Here is a 17,892-nt window from a genome sequence, read left to right on the forward strand (position 1 = left end):
CCTATCAAATGCATGTGTGTTTACTACAAGTGGATGTCTTGAATGCTGTGTTCGTCTGTGACCTCTGTGAAGACTCAGGCTATAAATCCAAACCCCTTTGCCCTCAGAGGGAAAAGTGTACACCTCCAGTGCTGTGTGCTCTGGGTCATGAGACCTAGGATATTGCTAAAAGTCTGCTCCCAAGAATCATGTCCCTGAGGTTCAGCAGAATGCAGGAGAACACTAGCATGGACAAAGGGCAACTCAGCTTCTACATGGCAATAACAAACTGGTGTGGGAAGAGCTCACTGTTGAACTTGGTGGCAAAGACACAGATAGGTTTATATAAACACTTTTAATGAAGTATTTATACATGCATGCTAATGCTGCATCTTGGAAAGTTTAACAGGAAACATTTTTCAATCAATGTCACAGGCAAAACCTTGCAGCAGGATGCCACATTGTTCCCTTGCTTTCAGGGCTTTTAGCTCTTTTGTTTCATCTTTGGGGTCTTACTGGTTCTCCTGAGCTGCTGTCAGAAATCAGAGTAGAACTTAGCTAGGAGACTTCCAGCATACCCTGCCTTGCAGTGACACGGGGTTCCTCAGTGTGAGGGGAGGGGGCAACTTAGTTGCAGAAACCGATGAAGCTTGGGATTACTCTTACCCCAAGCCCAAAGCACATTCATACAGTAAAGATCAGAAAATTTTCAGTATGGGCAACATACTCTGCCTGTGGTTTCTTTAGGAATGGGAGCATGGGGAGAATGGGTATTTTTCAGTTACTTGCTCAAATGCTGAAGCCAGTAAAATTCTTGCTGCTGACTTCCACGCAGCCACATGTTGGTGTATGTTCACATGTAAATGCCACTCCTGAGACTGTGAAGTATGTTTGGTGAAAGGTGCTAAATCAGCATTAGAGATTATTTATAGACAAGCCTGTAACCAAAGCCTTAGACTTAGCCCACACTGTGGGGAAGTTCAGGTCAAATCTGAATTCTGTTGTCTCAGACATGCAGAAACCTAACCAACCACAGCTGCAGCCAGTGTTGGGTTTTTGTTAACGCAGAATAAAAATGCCCAGAGCCTCGTCTCCAGCTTTTATTTGTGTGATCTCTTTTGAGAGCCCTAGCCTCCCTTTCCCGTAAGAACCAGATGGAGGAACAAAAAAGAGTGAAGGCCACAAAACCATTCTGTCAGCTTGGGGAGCAGAGCGAGGGCAAGCTGGGCTTTGTCAGACACCCCGATGCCATGAGGAGGTGCACAGCTCTAGGCAAAGGATTTCAGTTCCCACAGGCATGGGGGCACCTGGTTCAGTCACCATGCAGCTCCCCCCAGCTTTGTCAGAGTTCACACAGCAATCAGGCCCCCAGAAAGCAGTGCCCAGAGTTTTTCCAGGTGAGGCTTTACTGTGCTATGAAGCTGGGCTTAACTGACCCCTCCCATTATAGCTCCTTGGTAAGGATGGGGATAAGAGCCCAGATTGGCCCAGTGAGCATTTTGTACTCAGCTGGCTGCCAGACACACACTGCTTTCACAGGCGGATGGCATAGACAGAGCACAATTACCCCCCCCACACACAATCTCTGCTAACAATGAAGCTAGAGAAGCCTTTGCCCAACTCCAGCTGAGAAGGAAGTCACAGATAAGTCACAGATGTCCTTGGCATCACCCTGTCATGTTGTGTAACCCAGGTAGCGATGGCAAGGGCTCAGGGGGCTGCGTGTGTGCAAGGATCAACTTCATTTCCCATTGCACACAAGACTGTGTCTGCCATACTGTGCAAACTATGCACATAGCACAGCTCAGCAGCTTTGCAGCATCCTTGGTTTCCCATAATTGTAGCCTACTTAGGTTAGAGATTTTTGTGGATAACCCCTGCTGACCTCCTTGCCTGGCTCATGTTTCCCCCAGCCCCCCAACCTCTAAATCCTCAATGAGGCTTGGAGAGATATAGAGGAAGCCTTAGCAGCAGCGAGAGAAGAAAAAATTAGCTTCAGAGACAGTGAAGGAGAAGGGAGTTTAGGATCAAGTCCTGCATTCTTCAGGCAAGGCTTCTAGAAATCAGTAATTGTGCTCAAGTACAGATAAAAACCAACCATGGCCAGATGCTGGTGTCTCCAGTGTTTTCACAGGTGTAGGATTTGCTATAGAATTTGCTGTTTGCCAAAGACTTGAGCTCTAGCATCTTATTTTGCTTGGCTTTATGTTCCTGTTTCTATGCACTAGACTTCTCGTTAGATAGCAGCAATAAGCTCACATCCTACTCCCTGTGTCAATCAATGTTCAAGTACCAACTTCAGTGGAAGTTACTCATCATTTCTACCCTACCTCAGAAAAAAAGGTGTAAAACAAGTGAATGAGACAAGGATTTCAATTCTCAGGAAACTGAAGCACTGAATGTACCCTTGTCTCTAGTCATATAATGACTAAATAGCAACTTGGGATGGGAATTCTGGCAGCCCAACCCCACATACTCCTCCTGACTGTTAGAGGGTTGAGCTGATTAGAAACCCAAGTACAGACAAGCTTATCCCTTCTTAAGATGACCCTTACAATGAAATTCACTGTAGTGTTTAACCAGTAAGCACTTTTATTGTTGATTCTGAATCCATTAAGACTACATTATGTTGGATTACAAGACGTTGGCTACATCTCCCACATCTGCATGCAGGCATTACATTTGCAAGGTTTTCTCAGAAAAATGGAGCAGGCGCATAAAATGCATAAAGGTTATATGATTATAACATGGAAGCAGCATGTCAGTTACAGAAATTGGTACCACATGTATCAATACCACCCCCCACACACACCCCCATTTATAACTTCTTTGTCCATCAAAAATCAAACTGGTTTCTCTGTCCCTCATCTCTGTTCCCTGGCTGTCTGTCAGCCCCCATCCCCACTGTTTCTGAAAACACACTTTTTTTTTTTTTTTTTTTTTTTTTTTTAAGAGTTTAGTACAGTAAACTCTTAGCAGAGTTTAGTTTTTCCCTTAAAAACAAAAACCTTTCTCCTTCACTATTCCCTCCCCCCAAAATGAAAAATCTATCATAACCTACACATCTCTTCAAGCAGTGTTAAATGTTAGGAATCTATTGCAGTATCAAAAGTATCAGATCAGTAACAAACTTCTAAACATACTAGGATGACCCTAAAATTCCCCTTTCCCGAAACTACCGAGAACTGAAAATGCTATACTGCATTATCACACTTGCATGCATGTATCCTGAGCCACCTGTATTTATTCACCTTAAGCCCATTTTAATAAATAACTGTCCAGCAGTAACATCCAGAAGTGTGCTGTCTCTTCCAAATTAAACTATATTTACAGAAGTAGGGCTGTTTTTTTCAGTGAAATGTTTTTTTTTTTTTAAAAAAACAAAACAAAACAAAATAACAACAATAAAAACTAGCAAACGATTAAAGAGAAAGCATATTATTGATCACGTTGTCTAAAGACCAACAGGAGTAAAAAGCATTAGGAGCACCAGGTGCACATGCATTTGAACTGCTACAGTTCATGAAATATCATTCATTGTTATGCTCACTCATTCAGATGAGGAGCAGATTATTTTCCTTTCTTTTTCCTTTTTACATTTAGGACTGTCTGCTCTGCAGGCTACTCCCACAGATGGCAATGCATGCACTGAGGTTAAAAGATGGCCATAAATATGCTTTGATCAATGTGGTTCTGTATCAGCTTTAAACACTTGGGGTTACCCTCCCCACTGCTTTGCACCTTGTGTCATTTCACATCTGTGCTAAGTGTGAGCCAAAGGTCCCTCAAATCCACATTTTTCTCTTGGATGAGAGGAAGCATTAGATGCTCACTTTTTGTTAAGTTTCAAATGATGCTATGAGCTGGAAAACACAGGGGAATCATCCCACATGAGAACATTTCTTAGCAGTGTAAGTACTGTAATCAAAAATGATATACATGCATATCAAAACAAACATAGTTAAATCTTAAGCCAGTTAGAAGGATTTTTTTTCTTTCTCTTATTTTGAGCCAGCTCTCAGCTGATACACACCAATATTACTGCCTTGACTTCAGTTGGCCTATGTTAATTTACATAGGTAAGGACACCATACACCAGGTAAGGATCAAGCTCGAGAATCTGAAATAGCAACTGTTTTCTCTTACTGCATTGTTATAGTGCCTGAGATCATTGTAACCAGGCACATTTCTACAAAACCAAAAGGCCTTAATGTAGCCAGTGCGGTATTTACATTTCAAAGGTAATTCAGCCAGATTCACTTTCTTTTCTTCCCACATTACCAGCAAACTATCACCTAAACCTGCAGTGCTGCCATCATAGAAGCTGGTGGGGGGTACCAAAAACTTTGAGTTATCCACCACACGCTTAAATTTTAATATAGTGAAGATGCTGGGAACTCCATTTATGCTAAACCTAATTTTCAATTTCTTGGTGCTTTCTGCTTTATCATACATAGATCTGATCACCTGGAATCACCAGATCACTCCTATTCTTGCTTCACTTGTACATTATGCAGAAATTATAAGTAATTTATATCTGCAAGGCTTCCTATTTGTAGCAAAGGAGAATATTTTCCAGAACTACAAGTGACAGGTGTGTTGGAAGTTTGATTGCAGAGAGTCCTCCCTAAGCCAACACCTGCATTTTCACTGAAAGCGAGTTAAATTCTACTTTAACATCGATGAAAGTCTGCAACAACTCTGATCCCCCTTCAAGATCTATACAGGAGCAAGAGAACAAAGAATCTGTCTCACAGGCTTTTTCATTAGCTGAACTTTACTCCTGACACATTAGTTCAACTTGATTAGCAGATACTAAATCAGTAAGCAAATTTTCCCTTTTAGTATCACATAATTTGTGAGATCCACCATTATTACAATCCCATCACCACTTGTTGGTAAGAGACTTAGCATCTACAGAGCAGAGGCCTGCTCCAATCCCACAAGCAGATAACCCTCACAGGCTGTTTTGCCCTAGCAGGGGGATTTTTTTATTATATTTAATTACCCTCTGCCATTTCAATTCTTGAATAGCATTTGTGGCTTATTGTCCATCGTCCATCTAAACCATATTTGTGGCTGATGTGAGGCACTACCAGGTTCAACTGTATGTACACATTACAACACATCTTAGATCCAGCAAGTTTACTTCACATAGGCTTCCGTAGGACAAAAATAACATTAACCAGTGATCTCTGCTTGTAAAAGCACCTTCCCCCATATCCAGGTTCCCACCCTCTCACTGGAGTCATCCAGTTGCTTCCACTGGTGTCAAAAGTGGAGCTTCACCAGAACTGCAGTAGAAAATTGGACGCATTTAGATTCACCTTTCAGCTGAAAGAAATGGAGATAAGTAAGCGATGACTGTGTTGCACTGGCTACAGAACGCCTTTCCATTCATAGGAGTGCTGCTCTCTGAGCAACTTTTTGTAAAGGAAGAGAAACCAAACATTAAAAACCTACACACTTCCCACACACACAGACACATACATACATACACACAGTTCTCCTCCAAACAGAAACCCATTCTTAGAGATCAAATTATGCAGACCCTCTTCAAGTGGCTAAAAACATGAGGAGAGCAGAGTACATCCCAGTTCTCCTTTCTGATTATGAAGTCACAGGTCAGCAAAATACTTGTGCATAAGGATGTTCCTCTTGACCTGCAGGACATATTAATGCATGCAGAAGTGCTTTGCTGGCTCAGGCCTAAATTAGGAGCAGTTCCAAGGCCAGCTGGCACCCATGAGTGTGATTCCATTACCTGCACCAATATACATGAGGTAAGAGCGTAACTCAAGAGAGCAGAGCAGTGCAAGAGGAGAAAAGAGGCTCTGTGGTTCTTCTGAGTTTAACTTTGACAGCCTCAGCTGCATACACACAGCATGTCACAGTGATCAGCACAGACTGATGAGAGCTTGGTATGGTGTTCTGCAAGTGGGACTTCCACTGGAAATAGTAAGCCTGGTTCCTATGCACACCAGTGCAATGTTATATGCCTGTAAAAACTGCATGAAGAGGCCCTTACATATGGAATAGTTACATGATACAGTTAATGTTTTATCTTGGATCTATATGCCAATAACTCATATGATGTGCTACACACCCACACCTACACACAGATGGAGAGATAGGTATATGCTGAGCCATAGTGCAACATACACATTATTTCTACAAACATCCTAACTACACAGCTAATGACTAAGCTAACCAGCACAGGGATTTGCAGACACCCTCTCCAATACCATATGATAGGTACTGGTGGAGAAAAGCAAGCTCAGGTGTTACTTTGATTACTAGGGAATGATCTGGGCACAACCCACACAGATGCCACAACACAAACTAGGCATGGGCTGTCCCACAGTCCCGCGTCAAACTCCCACCTCTGTGTAGGTGCCCCATCACTTTTCTGATGACACGTAGAATTGAGGGCAAGCAGTCAAGACCTGGGAAATCCTCCAGTCAAACTTTATAGAAGAGAGGGGAAAAAAGCTAGCACCAACAAACCACACTGTGCCTATTGCAACCACAGGTAGCCTGCAAGGGCTACATGTTATTGGGATCTGGGCCATCTAAAGAAAGCTACTTATAGGGGGATTTATTTACGCCTGAATCACAAGAGGATCCAGTCCTGCCTGGCACTAAGCCCGAGAGGAAAATTTTTAGTGATTAACCAGCAATGGAATCAGTCCCTCCTGATTTATATGACATTCTGTTTGCATATGGTAGCATTCATGCTCAAATTTCACGTTTTTGTTCCATTTTGGAGTGTGTTTTCTGCAAATGAAAACAAAACACCTATCCAAAACACGTTTCAAAATTCTTCTGAACTTGGATGAAGCTGAACCTAGGTTCGGACTTCTGGAACCAAAATCTGGCCTTCAGTGACTACCCCATGCAACCAAATCTAAACATACCTAGAAATGGCAGGCTCAAAACTGATTTTTCCAGAGAAAGACACCCCTCTTATATGTGAGATTACTGGCACATAGTCTTATCTTACCTTATTATTGTTATAACCTCCTTATAAAAATTTCATGGAAATTCCACCTGCAGAACTAAAGGCAGAAATTATCTTTGCAATTATTGTTCCATTTTAACATCTGGATGCAGTACTGTTTGGGAAACAAAAAGCAAATTCTTCAGAGAACTATGTTTAACCAACTTGCAGGTGGCAGCTATCAAAACAGATGCACGTGTATCCAGCTAAAGTTATTAACGTATGATCTAACATACCAAGTCAGACAAATGTCATGTGTAAATAGATCTTCAAACGTATACATATAAAAGCTGCTACTGTATCTAGATGATCATTTTGGTTTGTTTCTGTACCCCATAGCTCTGAATCTATCCACTGAATGTTTACTCAGCACGTGTGGTATAAATATATTCATACACTAAAATTGACACTTGGCAATTTTTTTCTATTTTTTTCTTTTTTTTTTTTTTGCTGACCAGCAACAAAATCTGATATCTTTAACTGTAAACCAATACTCAATAAATATGCCGCATTCAGCAAAGAGACATATTTTGTCGATCAGGATTTTGCTGTACTAAGCCATGGGCTGCGGAGGTGGCCGTGAAGGAGGAGGTCCAGGAGGGGCTCGAGACGGGGGTGGTCCAGGAGGCGGCTGCCTGGAAGGGGGCTGCAGAGACACGGGAGGAGAAGGGCTCCTTGGAGCATAGTTGAGAGGAACATCGTCACGTCGTGGCAGCTTTGGCGGTGGGCTGTAAGGGGCAGAGGTCCCATCTGACTTCACCCGAGTGAAGTTCATGCATCTTCCCTGGAGGTAAAAGAAAAATTCATTATTCATAACAAGCACATGTTTTGACTTATCAGCAACTAGCCAAGAGTGTTGTAAGCAGAGGGGCCAGGCTGCAATTAGAGGTCTTCATCCAATGTCATTCACTGGATCCTAGACATGACATTGAGACAAGACTGCACTAAAGGTCAGTACTAGAGTCCAATGTTTTTCCTTGGGTTTCAGAGCTCCTGCCTATGGAGAACAGCCTAGGACTGGTTTAACTCAAAAGGAAGCCCAGTGTGACTTTGCTCACATGCACCCTCTTCTTTGCTATGAGAGCCATGCAGAACCTGGCTCAAGCCACAGATCCACCACGAAGTCCTGCCTGCCTTGGTGAGATCCATTCCTGACACAGCTGTGCTGGAAAAAAAACCAAACTCATTGGGAAAAACAGGATTATACCAAACAACATTAGCAAAGGCACTATCTGTAGCTTTCCTTTTCACAGTGATGCTAGCCTAGCTGGTGTCCATGTTTCCAACACTGCTGGGATAGTACGTCTGTCTTCTCTGCTCCAAATGTAGCTGGGGCTTCTCTGTCATCCTCATAAAAACCTATGAGGTGTGGGATTTATGCAGAGGGAGCTCCAGTGGGTGTATTTTCAGCATGGATGTGGGATACAGGCAGGCAAGACCAGGTGGAGAATTGTGGATCTTGGAGCAGGAGTAGATGAAGTTTGGGGAAAAAATAAAAATAAAATAGCAAATGCTGAGGATATCTTACTCACAACTATGGGCTACACACAGCTACACCTGGATTTCCTTAAACCAAAACAAAGCTCTATACAGGTTCCCACTAACCAAGTTCCAGACAGGAAGAGATACAGACAGACCCCAAAGACCACCAAGCCTTTCCTGTGAGGAGCAGCCAGAGGCATTTCAAAATCTACAGGACAATCTCATTCAGGAACCAGGACCTCTGCTGTCTGCTTTACTTGCTTCTCCCATTGACCACCATGTTTTGTTACAAAGGAGTCCACTATTGCTGCGAAAGCCTCATGAAATCATGCAGACACAAACTTGGGTGCAGAGTTACAATTCTTGGCATCTCCGTACCCATCTCCTCACCTGGAGAGGTGGGAGGAGACGCTTTGGTAACAACCTCTCTGCTGCAACCTCAGCAGCAGCCTGCACCTGGAAGCCAGAAGGGCCTTTCATCATCACATGCAAAGGCTGGAGGTAAAGACTGAAAATGCACGAGTGGCACTGCCAACTGCCCATTTACAGGAGCCTTCAAATGCCTGGTGAACTAATCCCACCAGTCTCAGCCCCTGAATTTTAACACAGCAGCACTTCATAAACACTTCAGATAGAGAACAGGGTCATTCACAGCTCCTATGCACTTATCAAAAAGTGCACACAGACTTATTTTCCTCATTGCAACTGGGACTTGGTTTCCATACAAGTAACCATAGGCAGGAAAATACCCACCTCATTGGTGATGAACTCCATTTGCCAGCACTTTTTCCTTTGTGCAGCAGGCCTGTTTTGTTTCTTACAGTAATCATCCTAATGCAGATGCCCTCTGCAGTTTAGCATAGAGAGGAATGTTACCTGTTTTTCTCTTTCCAGCACAAACACTGGGTGGGGAAAAGTAAAACACCTGTTTGGTGTGTTTAGAAAGCATGTTGCTGAAGGCACCTTTCCCTCCATTGTTTTGAAAGGCCTGCGAAGCCATAACACTGGCGAGAGGTTTAGGCTGCATGCTGGAATCAACAAACCAAATTCAGCTCTAGGTTATACCAACACCTCTCAAGCGAAAATCAGGAGAAGGATTCCAGATTCATAAAAGCTTCCTTCAGGGCTATACAGCTGTAGACTGTGATCCCTGTAGTTACATGGCTGTGACAATGGGGATATAAGATCCCATACCAGGGACAGATCGCTGCTGGTACAGTGCTGCTTTGCACAAACAAACACTGAAGGTGTTTAGGGAACTGCCTGAGTTTCTGAATCACAGCTTCCACCAGAATTCAGGCAGAAGCCATCACAGCTTAACCACAACCATCTGTTAAGTGACTTGCAATGCCTGTATTTTGGTTCATGAAACTATTCTTTTAATAAGAAGGGAATCACTTTATTTTATGACTTTCTGAAGAACGGCAAACAGACATGTTTCTGCTATGCATCCAGAGAACCTTGTGCAAGCTCCAGAGAGCCTAGAAAATGATTCAACAAATGTAATAACGCCCAAATGGTACCACCCTACCACTTAGTTGGATTGGATGGCTCAGGGCTTCAAGAGCTCAGCTGCAGCCAAGAGTTATTTGAATGGACATGTTGTTGCCTGTACATGAGATGTACTCAGTAGCTCTCAGCCCCAGTTTTCACCATCACAAATTCACCACTACACTTAAGCAACAGCCTCAATAAATAGGATAAAATCCTCTTTCTGAAAAAGGAGGCTTGTTACAGCAGACTTCGCGTATGAACCTGGCTCAAGGCAACACTGTACTGGGGCCAGATGCAAGGAGACCTCAGTGGGCAAAAGCCCAGGTCTTAGTGACTTCTGCAGAGATAAACCATTGGATCAAAAGACACCACAAGTCAGTGCTTTGCTCCACTGTCACAGAACTCAAGTCCTTCCCAGCACTGCCGTGAGTGACCATCCTTGTCAGCCTCCAACTGTCATTTGTCTTCTGCTGTGCTCTGCTGTACCCAAAGCATACTTTGGAATTCAGTACTATTTACTGCTAGGCAATGAATACTACAGATAAACTCAATAGCTCTACTGCAAAAACATTTAAGGAAATTCAGTCTTGATATTTGTAACTTTATGAATTTAAAACAGCCAAATAATCAATTCAGGAGAAAAAAAAAAAAAAAAAGATATTCAGATGAGATGCAACATAGAGGGAGGAGAAAAAAATACAAGAAAAAATAGAACAATCTCCCAGAAAAAAATGCAAAGCTGCAAACCCAGCACTAGTGCTTTTGCCTACAAGCCTTTCCAGCCTCTCTGTTGTCTTTCCCCCAGACATCAATTCCAAATATATTCATAGTCTATAATCAAAGGGGATCCCATAAATCTGTTTGCATTACTTTCACTTCAGTTAAAGTGATAGGCGACGTCAAACTGCTGCCAGTTTCTGCCACACTCACTGATTTGTCAGACAGATGGGTAATTTAAAGGCCATGCGCCGCATTGTGTCATGAAAAATACGGTTGGGTTGGGAGAGTCTGACAGACAGAGGCTCGGATGATCGATGTATGTATTGTGACACTTCCTCACAAAAGATTACCAGCGTTACCCTACAATCTCATACATCAAAGACTTCTAGTGAACACTGGAGCAAATCTTCCTGAGTACTTCAAGCAGCCATTGATAAATTGAGGCCAAACTTTTAGCTAGGGTTAGGATTAACAGCCAAAAGGGAAAGGGAAGAACAAGTGACAATAAATCGTAAGCCAGTTTGAACTTCTCTGGTATATTTCAAAGGATTTCAGCATTGAAGAATTAAGCCCTGCACTCATCATACTATCCTAAAAACAAAATGCCACAGCAATTCTGCCTAGCAGGCACACCCCTCTGGGATTAGCTTCAAAAAAATTGTGACTGTTTCTCAAATAAGCTCTTTCTTAAAGTAACCACAAGATTTTTAACACTGTGTCTGAAAGGATTAAGTAATTTCCTCTTCAAATGCATTTGAAGTCTCTTAAACCACAGAAATACTAAGACTTTAATCCAAAAGTATCCTGTACCTCTGCTCTCCTTGCACAGAAGGAAGGAGAAGCATCTTTTTTCTAGGAGCATTGTATACACCAAGTACTTTAGGGAAGGGGTTCTGAGTTGCAAGGTGCAGTAATATGATGGTGATCGCAGGCACAACAGCTGTGAGTAGCTGCTTTGTTGTCTACGAAGCAGATGATCTGCGTAAATCCAGTTCTGTCTGGTTTCAGCCCCACTCCCAGGACAGCAACCCTCAGATGCTGCGACCCGCACGGCGTTACTGTCATTCAGGCACCAACCGAAGGTCAACAATGCGCCATATGGAGTTACGCCCTTGCTTCAGCTCACATCTGCACAGTCTTCCTAATGCACAATTATTTTGCCTCCCCATATGTCCATCCACTTGTTAGGCTCTTGTTACGCTGCTTGCCAAATTGGCTTTTCAAAAAGTACAAATACTGAAGCAGCGGGATCTGCCCTTGTCCCAGCTCCAGCTTTTATCCCAGTGTAACAATCACATGTGCAATTCAGGCACTTTGTACTTCTAGGCAATGCCTCCTCGACCACCTAGGAAGTGTTTTTGTGTGTGGTTTGGGGGGAGGAAGGGAGGAACCTCTTGAAAGCCACTGCATCTTGTTTCTGGACTAGTTTCATCATAGTGCTCAGTATATCACTCCTCAGTGCTTGTTCCCCTCAAAATTTTTAGCTACTACTCAGCAAGGTTCTGATAGAAAGGAACAATTCTGTGAAAAGGACCCAGGCAATTCAGTGTCATAGGCAAGTCTCTTCACCCATGATAATAAGAGCATTTCAGAAAAAAGTGTTTCAAAAATCCACCCCATCTGCCAGCAACTGTCACTTTTCTCCGTCTATTACAATAAACACATTGATATTTAGCAAAAAAATCAAATCCACTTTTATCTGTGCACGATGGAATGTTTGTACACACTAAGGTCAGCCTGTTTCCTCTTTCTAGCTGTATTAGTTGACCTAATAAAAGATATCCTTCCCATTATAAACTTAACTTGGGTTTCCATTCACCCTCATTTTTGCTTATGGACTCTCAGTGCCACAATTTTGACTAGCTGAGGGGGTATATGACTGCGGAAGAATTGGCTTCAATTAAATATTTACTGAAACATCTTAGTCTTTATTTTGGATTAATATGATACTTGCCTTTATGGTTTAGAATGAATTAAATAGAACATGCCTGCAAAGCTTAATTGCTCTAAAACGCAAGTTTAGAGATCCTCACAAAGTGGTCCAAAATATGGGACCATGAAAATTAATATATATATATAATGACTTTTTCATTAGTGTTTATTTCATTAGCATTTAGCTTTACTTTCTAAATATCAATAGTTCATTGCAAAAGTGGAGTTCTAAAACTCAACAGAACAGATCCAAGTTTCTATGTGAGCTAAAAACTCAGGAGAGGAAAGCACAGTAAAAGTAAAAGGAATGCTAAAACTTCAAACCATAAGGCAAAGGAATACGTTGAAGTGCTAGCATCTACAAAGAGTCACAATCACTTTAGCTAAGTAAAGGTTTTGACCCAAGCACCCAGAAACTGATGGGGTATACACTTTTAAGATCAATGACTTCTGCAAAAGAAAGTTTAATTTTGGAGACATTAGAGGGCAGTGATTAAAAGAATAAAGACTTTTTAGTAGAAATACCTACACTGAATATCCTAACCAGCAACAGTACTGAAAGCTGTTCTACTAGATCTATTTGTGAATGAGGCAGATTATAGATAGTAATTTATTTATTTATTTATTTTAATACAAAGAGCCTAACCAAGGAGGTACAGAGCTCCCACTACTCAAGTCCGCTGGGCAAGTATCAGGATTAGCAGCTGGCTCCTCAGCAGCCAGGATCTACGTGAAGCAGCCTTTGCCAAAAGCTTCTTTGCACTGCACTGCTTCATGCTGACTGCGTGCTGAACATGTCATGGCTCATTAAAACCTTCACGGATTTCCTGGGAATTGCACTGATTACCCTGCAGCACACAGGCTAGAAATTAGTGAGCCACTGAAACAGTTTGTCACATAAAACCCAACCCTGCCCTGTTTTCAGACACAGTCCAATAACTTTTACTAACTACCCGTCTTATATTTGGGACTGAGATACTGCTTTTGAGTTGAAAAATAAAGTATCAGAATTGTCAGGGATTCCTGTATCAGCAGTTTGGTGGTTGGTCATGCTTTCAGTTGAATAAATATGTAATTTATATTTAATTTCTAGTTATAATTAATGGTGATTAAATTTTAATTCTTAAATGACGTTGTTGTTAACAGATTAAACACCAATAACTAACATGTAATTATTTTTTGTATGTAGCCATTTTTGGTTATTAGACCTCAAATCAAAACAATATAATTACCATAAAATATCTGTTTGTATGAGAGTTTGGCTCTGTATACATCCTCTAGTTTGACAGGTCCTCTCCTGTCAGTGACTTTTATGGTGATATATTTGGCAGCTCAGAATTGTTACCTAAAGTGGTGTCAGTCCAAAACTATTTACAGGTAAGAGAAAGTGGGGTTGACTGAATGGAAAAGGATTTTAAAAGATTTTAAAGAAGTGGAGTCCAACAATGACAATATACTTATTCTTCACCACTGCTTTAAAAAAAAATAAGAATCTAGTCCATCCCTTTCTTTATCCACTGTATTATAGGGCATCTTTACCTGCAAAATGATATCACTTTTGGTCCCTCCTTTTATGATGGAGCTATCTGAGGGGAAGAAAATCACTATATTGTGGGCTATAAATCACTCATATGGTAACAGCAAGTGCCTTACAATAGCTGTAGGTAAACATCTAATAAACTGAAAATTACAACAAGATGAATTCAAAGGCACAAGAATGATCCAAGAAGCAGCAGAAAACTGCTTACAGGCCAACATGACATGCACACCTGCAGACACTGCTCCCACCTCACAGCTCAATCTGTGCAGGGCATTGCTTAAAATCAGGAAGGGGTCCTCTAGGAGAAATCTACTCAAGTTCAAAGTCAGTGCAAGAGCACATGGAAGAGAAGTGGGCTACTTCCAACCTACACCAGGAGAAATCAGACAGGAATCAGATGGAGAAATTGGCTCTTTTAAGCTAGGATCAGGGACCTTCAGCAAAATAAACTTCATGATGAGCATATCCATACAACCCGTCTCTCACATGCCTGCTACCACTTTTCCAGCTTAAGAACAGGAGGAAAGAACAACACAGCAGGTGTTAGACATGGAAAACCTATCCCAGTAAAGAAGTCAGGACTATTAAATAATTTGCATCATGCTCCATTCAGCAGGAAGCTGCATGTTTTTTCCAGCCTTGCCTTAGCAAGAAAATGCAGCAATGGACTACAGACACCTCCTGAAAGAAGGGCCAGAGTCACAAGATATCTTGCAGAAATGTACAAAACATCACATGTCTTGGACCTTGCTGAGGTTGTGGTTGAAGTAGCTCTCAGTGCAAAGCATAACAAGGTCTGTCAATTCTGAGCCCTAAAAAGCTGAAATGGTGAAAGGGATAGAAATGGATGACAATAAGCATAAACAAAGTAATGGTCCATCAGTCATCCTTTATGTTCGCTACCAATTTCCAAATATAGTAATGCTAAACCAAACCCCATCCAAACCTGACAGAAATATCTTGCTTAAGTCAAACCTAAACCTGCACTCATGATGCACAATTTGCTGCCTTCCTCTTGGCTGCCAACTTTTACGGATGAAGCTCCTAAAGTAGAGGAAGTGAGAAGAGACACTGCTAGGTTGTATCGTCTACCCAAGGTCAGGCAGAAACTTGAGAAAAAAAACTGGTACATACAAGTTCAGGACTCGTGACTCACATCCCTTGTTTCAACCACAGCACCACACATTTCCACACTTGAATGCTGACCAGACTAGAATGTGGTTCAAGGGAAAAAACAGCGGTTAGTTTGCAAAAGATTTTTTCTCATTTCCTTAGCATTTTCAGGGAAAAGGAGGTTGCATGTGCACATCACCTAGAACACAGAGGGCTTTGGAGCATAGCAACAATAGCAACAAATACTTGCTGGGCATGACAGGCCTAACCTTGAGGTGTCAGCGGGTTGCTGGGAGGAGCAAAGGAGGCCACAAAGGACCACAAGTGGTCTTGCTCCAACTGTAATTGTCACTGTGCTTTCCAGGGTGAATTGTTTCATCGTCTCTGCAGGAGCCAGATTTAGGTTGTGATATACAGAGAGGAAGAGCACTAGGCTCTTTATGCACCCAGCATATAGGATAACGTTGGAGACTGAGAGCTTTCTAGAGAAAATGGCTATTAATTTTCCTTGACTTAGACAAAAACATAAAACTTGGGCCCACTGTGAAGATAAATTGCCTCTTTGTTTAAAATTTGGAAACAAATACTAGCATGCCCAAGCCCTCTCTGAGTAACTGGCCCTTAGGAGGCTCTGCTGCTGTCTAGGACAAGTAGATGGTAAAATTGCAATTTTCACATTACCTCTGTGCTCATCTCACAAGGACTTTCCCCTCCTAGGATGACTACTACAATTCATTATCAGTATTAGCATAATTTGAAAGCACAGAAAACCTCTACTTGCCTCAAAGCTCCTATGTTAAGCTGGATGGAAGAGCCCCTTGGGACAAAGACATCTTATTTCTAGGAATGAACACACCAGTGAAGCAGTTCAGGTTCTGAAGTCCCAACATGGAACTTTCCTTCCTATTTGTAGTGCACTATAGAGACCTAACACCCTATGAAAAACTGTCCCTGCCACGCTTCCCCTATGCAGCATGATCAGTCTATCAAGTACCAGTTCTGCACTTTGAAGCAGACAAAGCTCTTCCACAAGTAACTGATTGCCATCGCTCACACAAATTCTTGCTATACACCCTAGTCCCAGTTTACCAGAGGTAATGACTTATCCCCTCAGAAGCACAAAACAACAACAAGAAAAACATAAAACATAGGTACACTTTCATTTTTCCTCAGACCCCTAAGGAAATTCAACACTCAGAGTGCCCAGTCTTTATCATTGCAAGAAGGGACACTACTTTGTGAGCTTCACTTCAAAATTTCTATGAACCCCACTCCTGAAAGTTATCAGCCAGTGAAGACTGAGGTTTGTACTTATGTAATTATATTCCCTAGAAATAACCCAAAAAGCAGAGAAGAAAAAAATATTTAATGTGAAAAAAAAAAAGCAGAAAGACCTTAAAATGTTGTAGAAAATACCAAAGTTTTTGCTGCAAATGCACAGAACTTGGCTTCCTATCTGAGACTAAAACTGCCATAGAAGTCTGGAGGATTTTGATACTTACCTGATGTTTATGTTCAAAGTAAGATTAAGTAACTTAACAAATATAGCTTATAAGCTCTCAGGTCGCATAGTATCTTTGTGCTACCCACATACAATAGCAGACAGTGATTTTGGGTAGTCCTCTGGTACCACAACATGAACCACAATAGATTATACAAGAACAGAGGCATCCAGAATTACAGCTCCTCTGTAGACAGCAATGATGCAATACCTTTTCATCTTTAGTTAACATTCTGTATAATAAACTTAGAATGAATAACAGTATTAATATATCACAGCAATTTTATTTCTAGAACTCAAACATCTTTAAGGCATCTTTAAAGTCACGGCATTACTCATTCTCCACATGGGGAATCAGATTCCTTCACAGCTAACAGAAGTACGTAAGCAGAGAGCTAAGAAAGGCTGGTTAGGTTAAGTTCTGGACTATTACCCAACTCAGAAGACAATGAGGGATGCATTTCCCAGCAGTGTGAAAGAAGGCAACATGGGGTTCAGCGTTGATCAAAGGGCACTCCTCCTAAACCCAAGAATACTCAACTGAATTCAAGCCAGGCCTGTACAGCTCACACGTTCTATTCCAAGTATTATTAGAGCAGCAATGCAGTGCTGCCTAGAAAATCTTGATGACATCCACCAACGACAGACACATCAAGGTCACAGTTAGCAAGGAAATAAGCCACTGGTTCTTAACCCAGGGTCATGTTCCCTATAAGCACTGAGAATCAGATCTAATGAACCTGTTCCTTTGCCTTAAAAAAAATAATAAAAAAATCAAAGTATCAAACTTACATATGCTTTAACAGTAATAGAATATCACCACCCTATCTACCTAACAGAGCCAATCTCTGAAACGCTCAAAATGCTGACAGGCGCAGTCTCACTGACCTAGAACTTAATCTCATTTATTGGTGGGGAATTACAGTACAACAGACATAAAGCAACTTACATCAGGTAAAGCCAGAGTATCTGAAGACACAGCTCAGTGTCTTAATCACAATGCCAATCCTTCTTCATTCTGCTGTGCAGCCCATGCTGAGTAGCACCAGCCCTGGGATCTGCACCAACCTTCAGAAGAGCCTCTTTCAGTGGTTGCTGCAGAATGTGCCTGTGGCTCCCAAAGCCCTGGAC

At 41.8% G+C, this 17,892-nt stretch overlaps 1 protein-coding gene across 2 annotated transcripts in view; it reads right to left on the reverse strand.

Moving 5' to 3' along the window:
- Positions 1-2,917: 2,917 nt before the first annotated feature.
- ANTXRL (ANTXR like) overlaps positions 2,918-17,892 on the reverse strand; it is a 54,436-nt gene continuing 39,461 nt past the window's right edge. For both annotated transcript variants that reach the window (XM_032190996.1, XM_032190997.1), the window contains exon 18: positions 2,918-7,763. In XM_032190996.1, coding sequence (XP_032046887.1) covers positions 7,533-7,763 — 231 coding nt within the window. In that variant the 3' untranslated portion in view covers positions 2,918-7,532. The remainder of the gene's footprint in view (positions 7,764-17,892) is intronic.

The sequence above is a fragment of the Aythya fuligula genome, chromosome 7, assembly GCF_009819795.1.
Source record: "Aythya fuligula isolate bAytFul2 chromosome 7, bAytFul2.pri, whole genome shotgun sequence".
NCBI lineage: Eukaryota > Metazoa > Chordata > Aves > Anseriformes > Anatidae > Aythya > Aythya fuligula.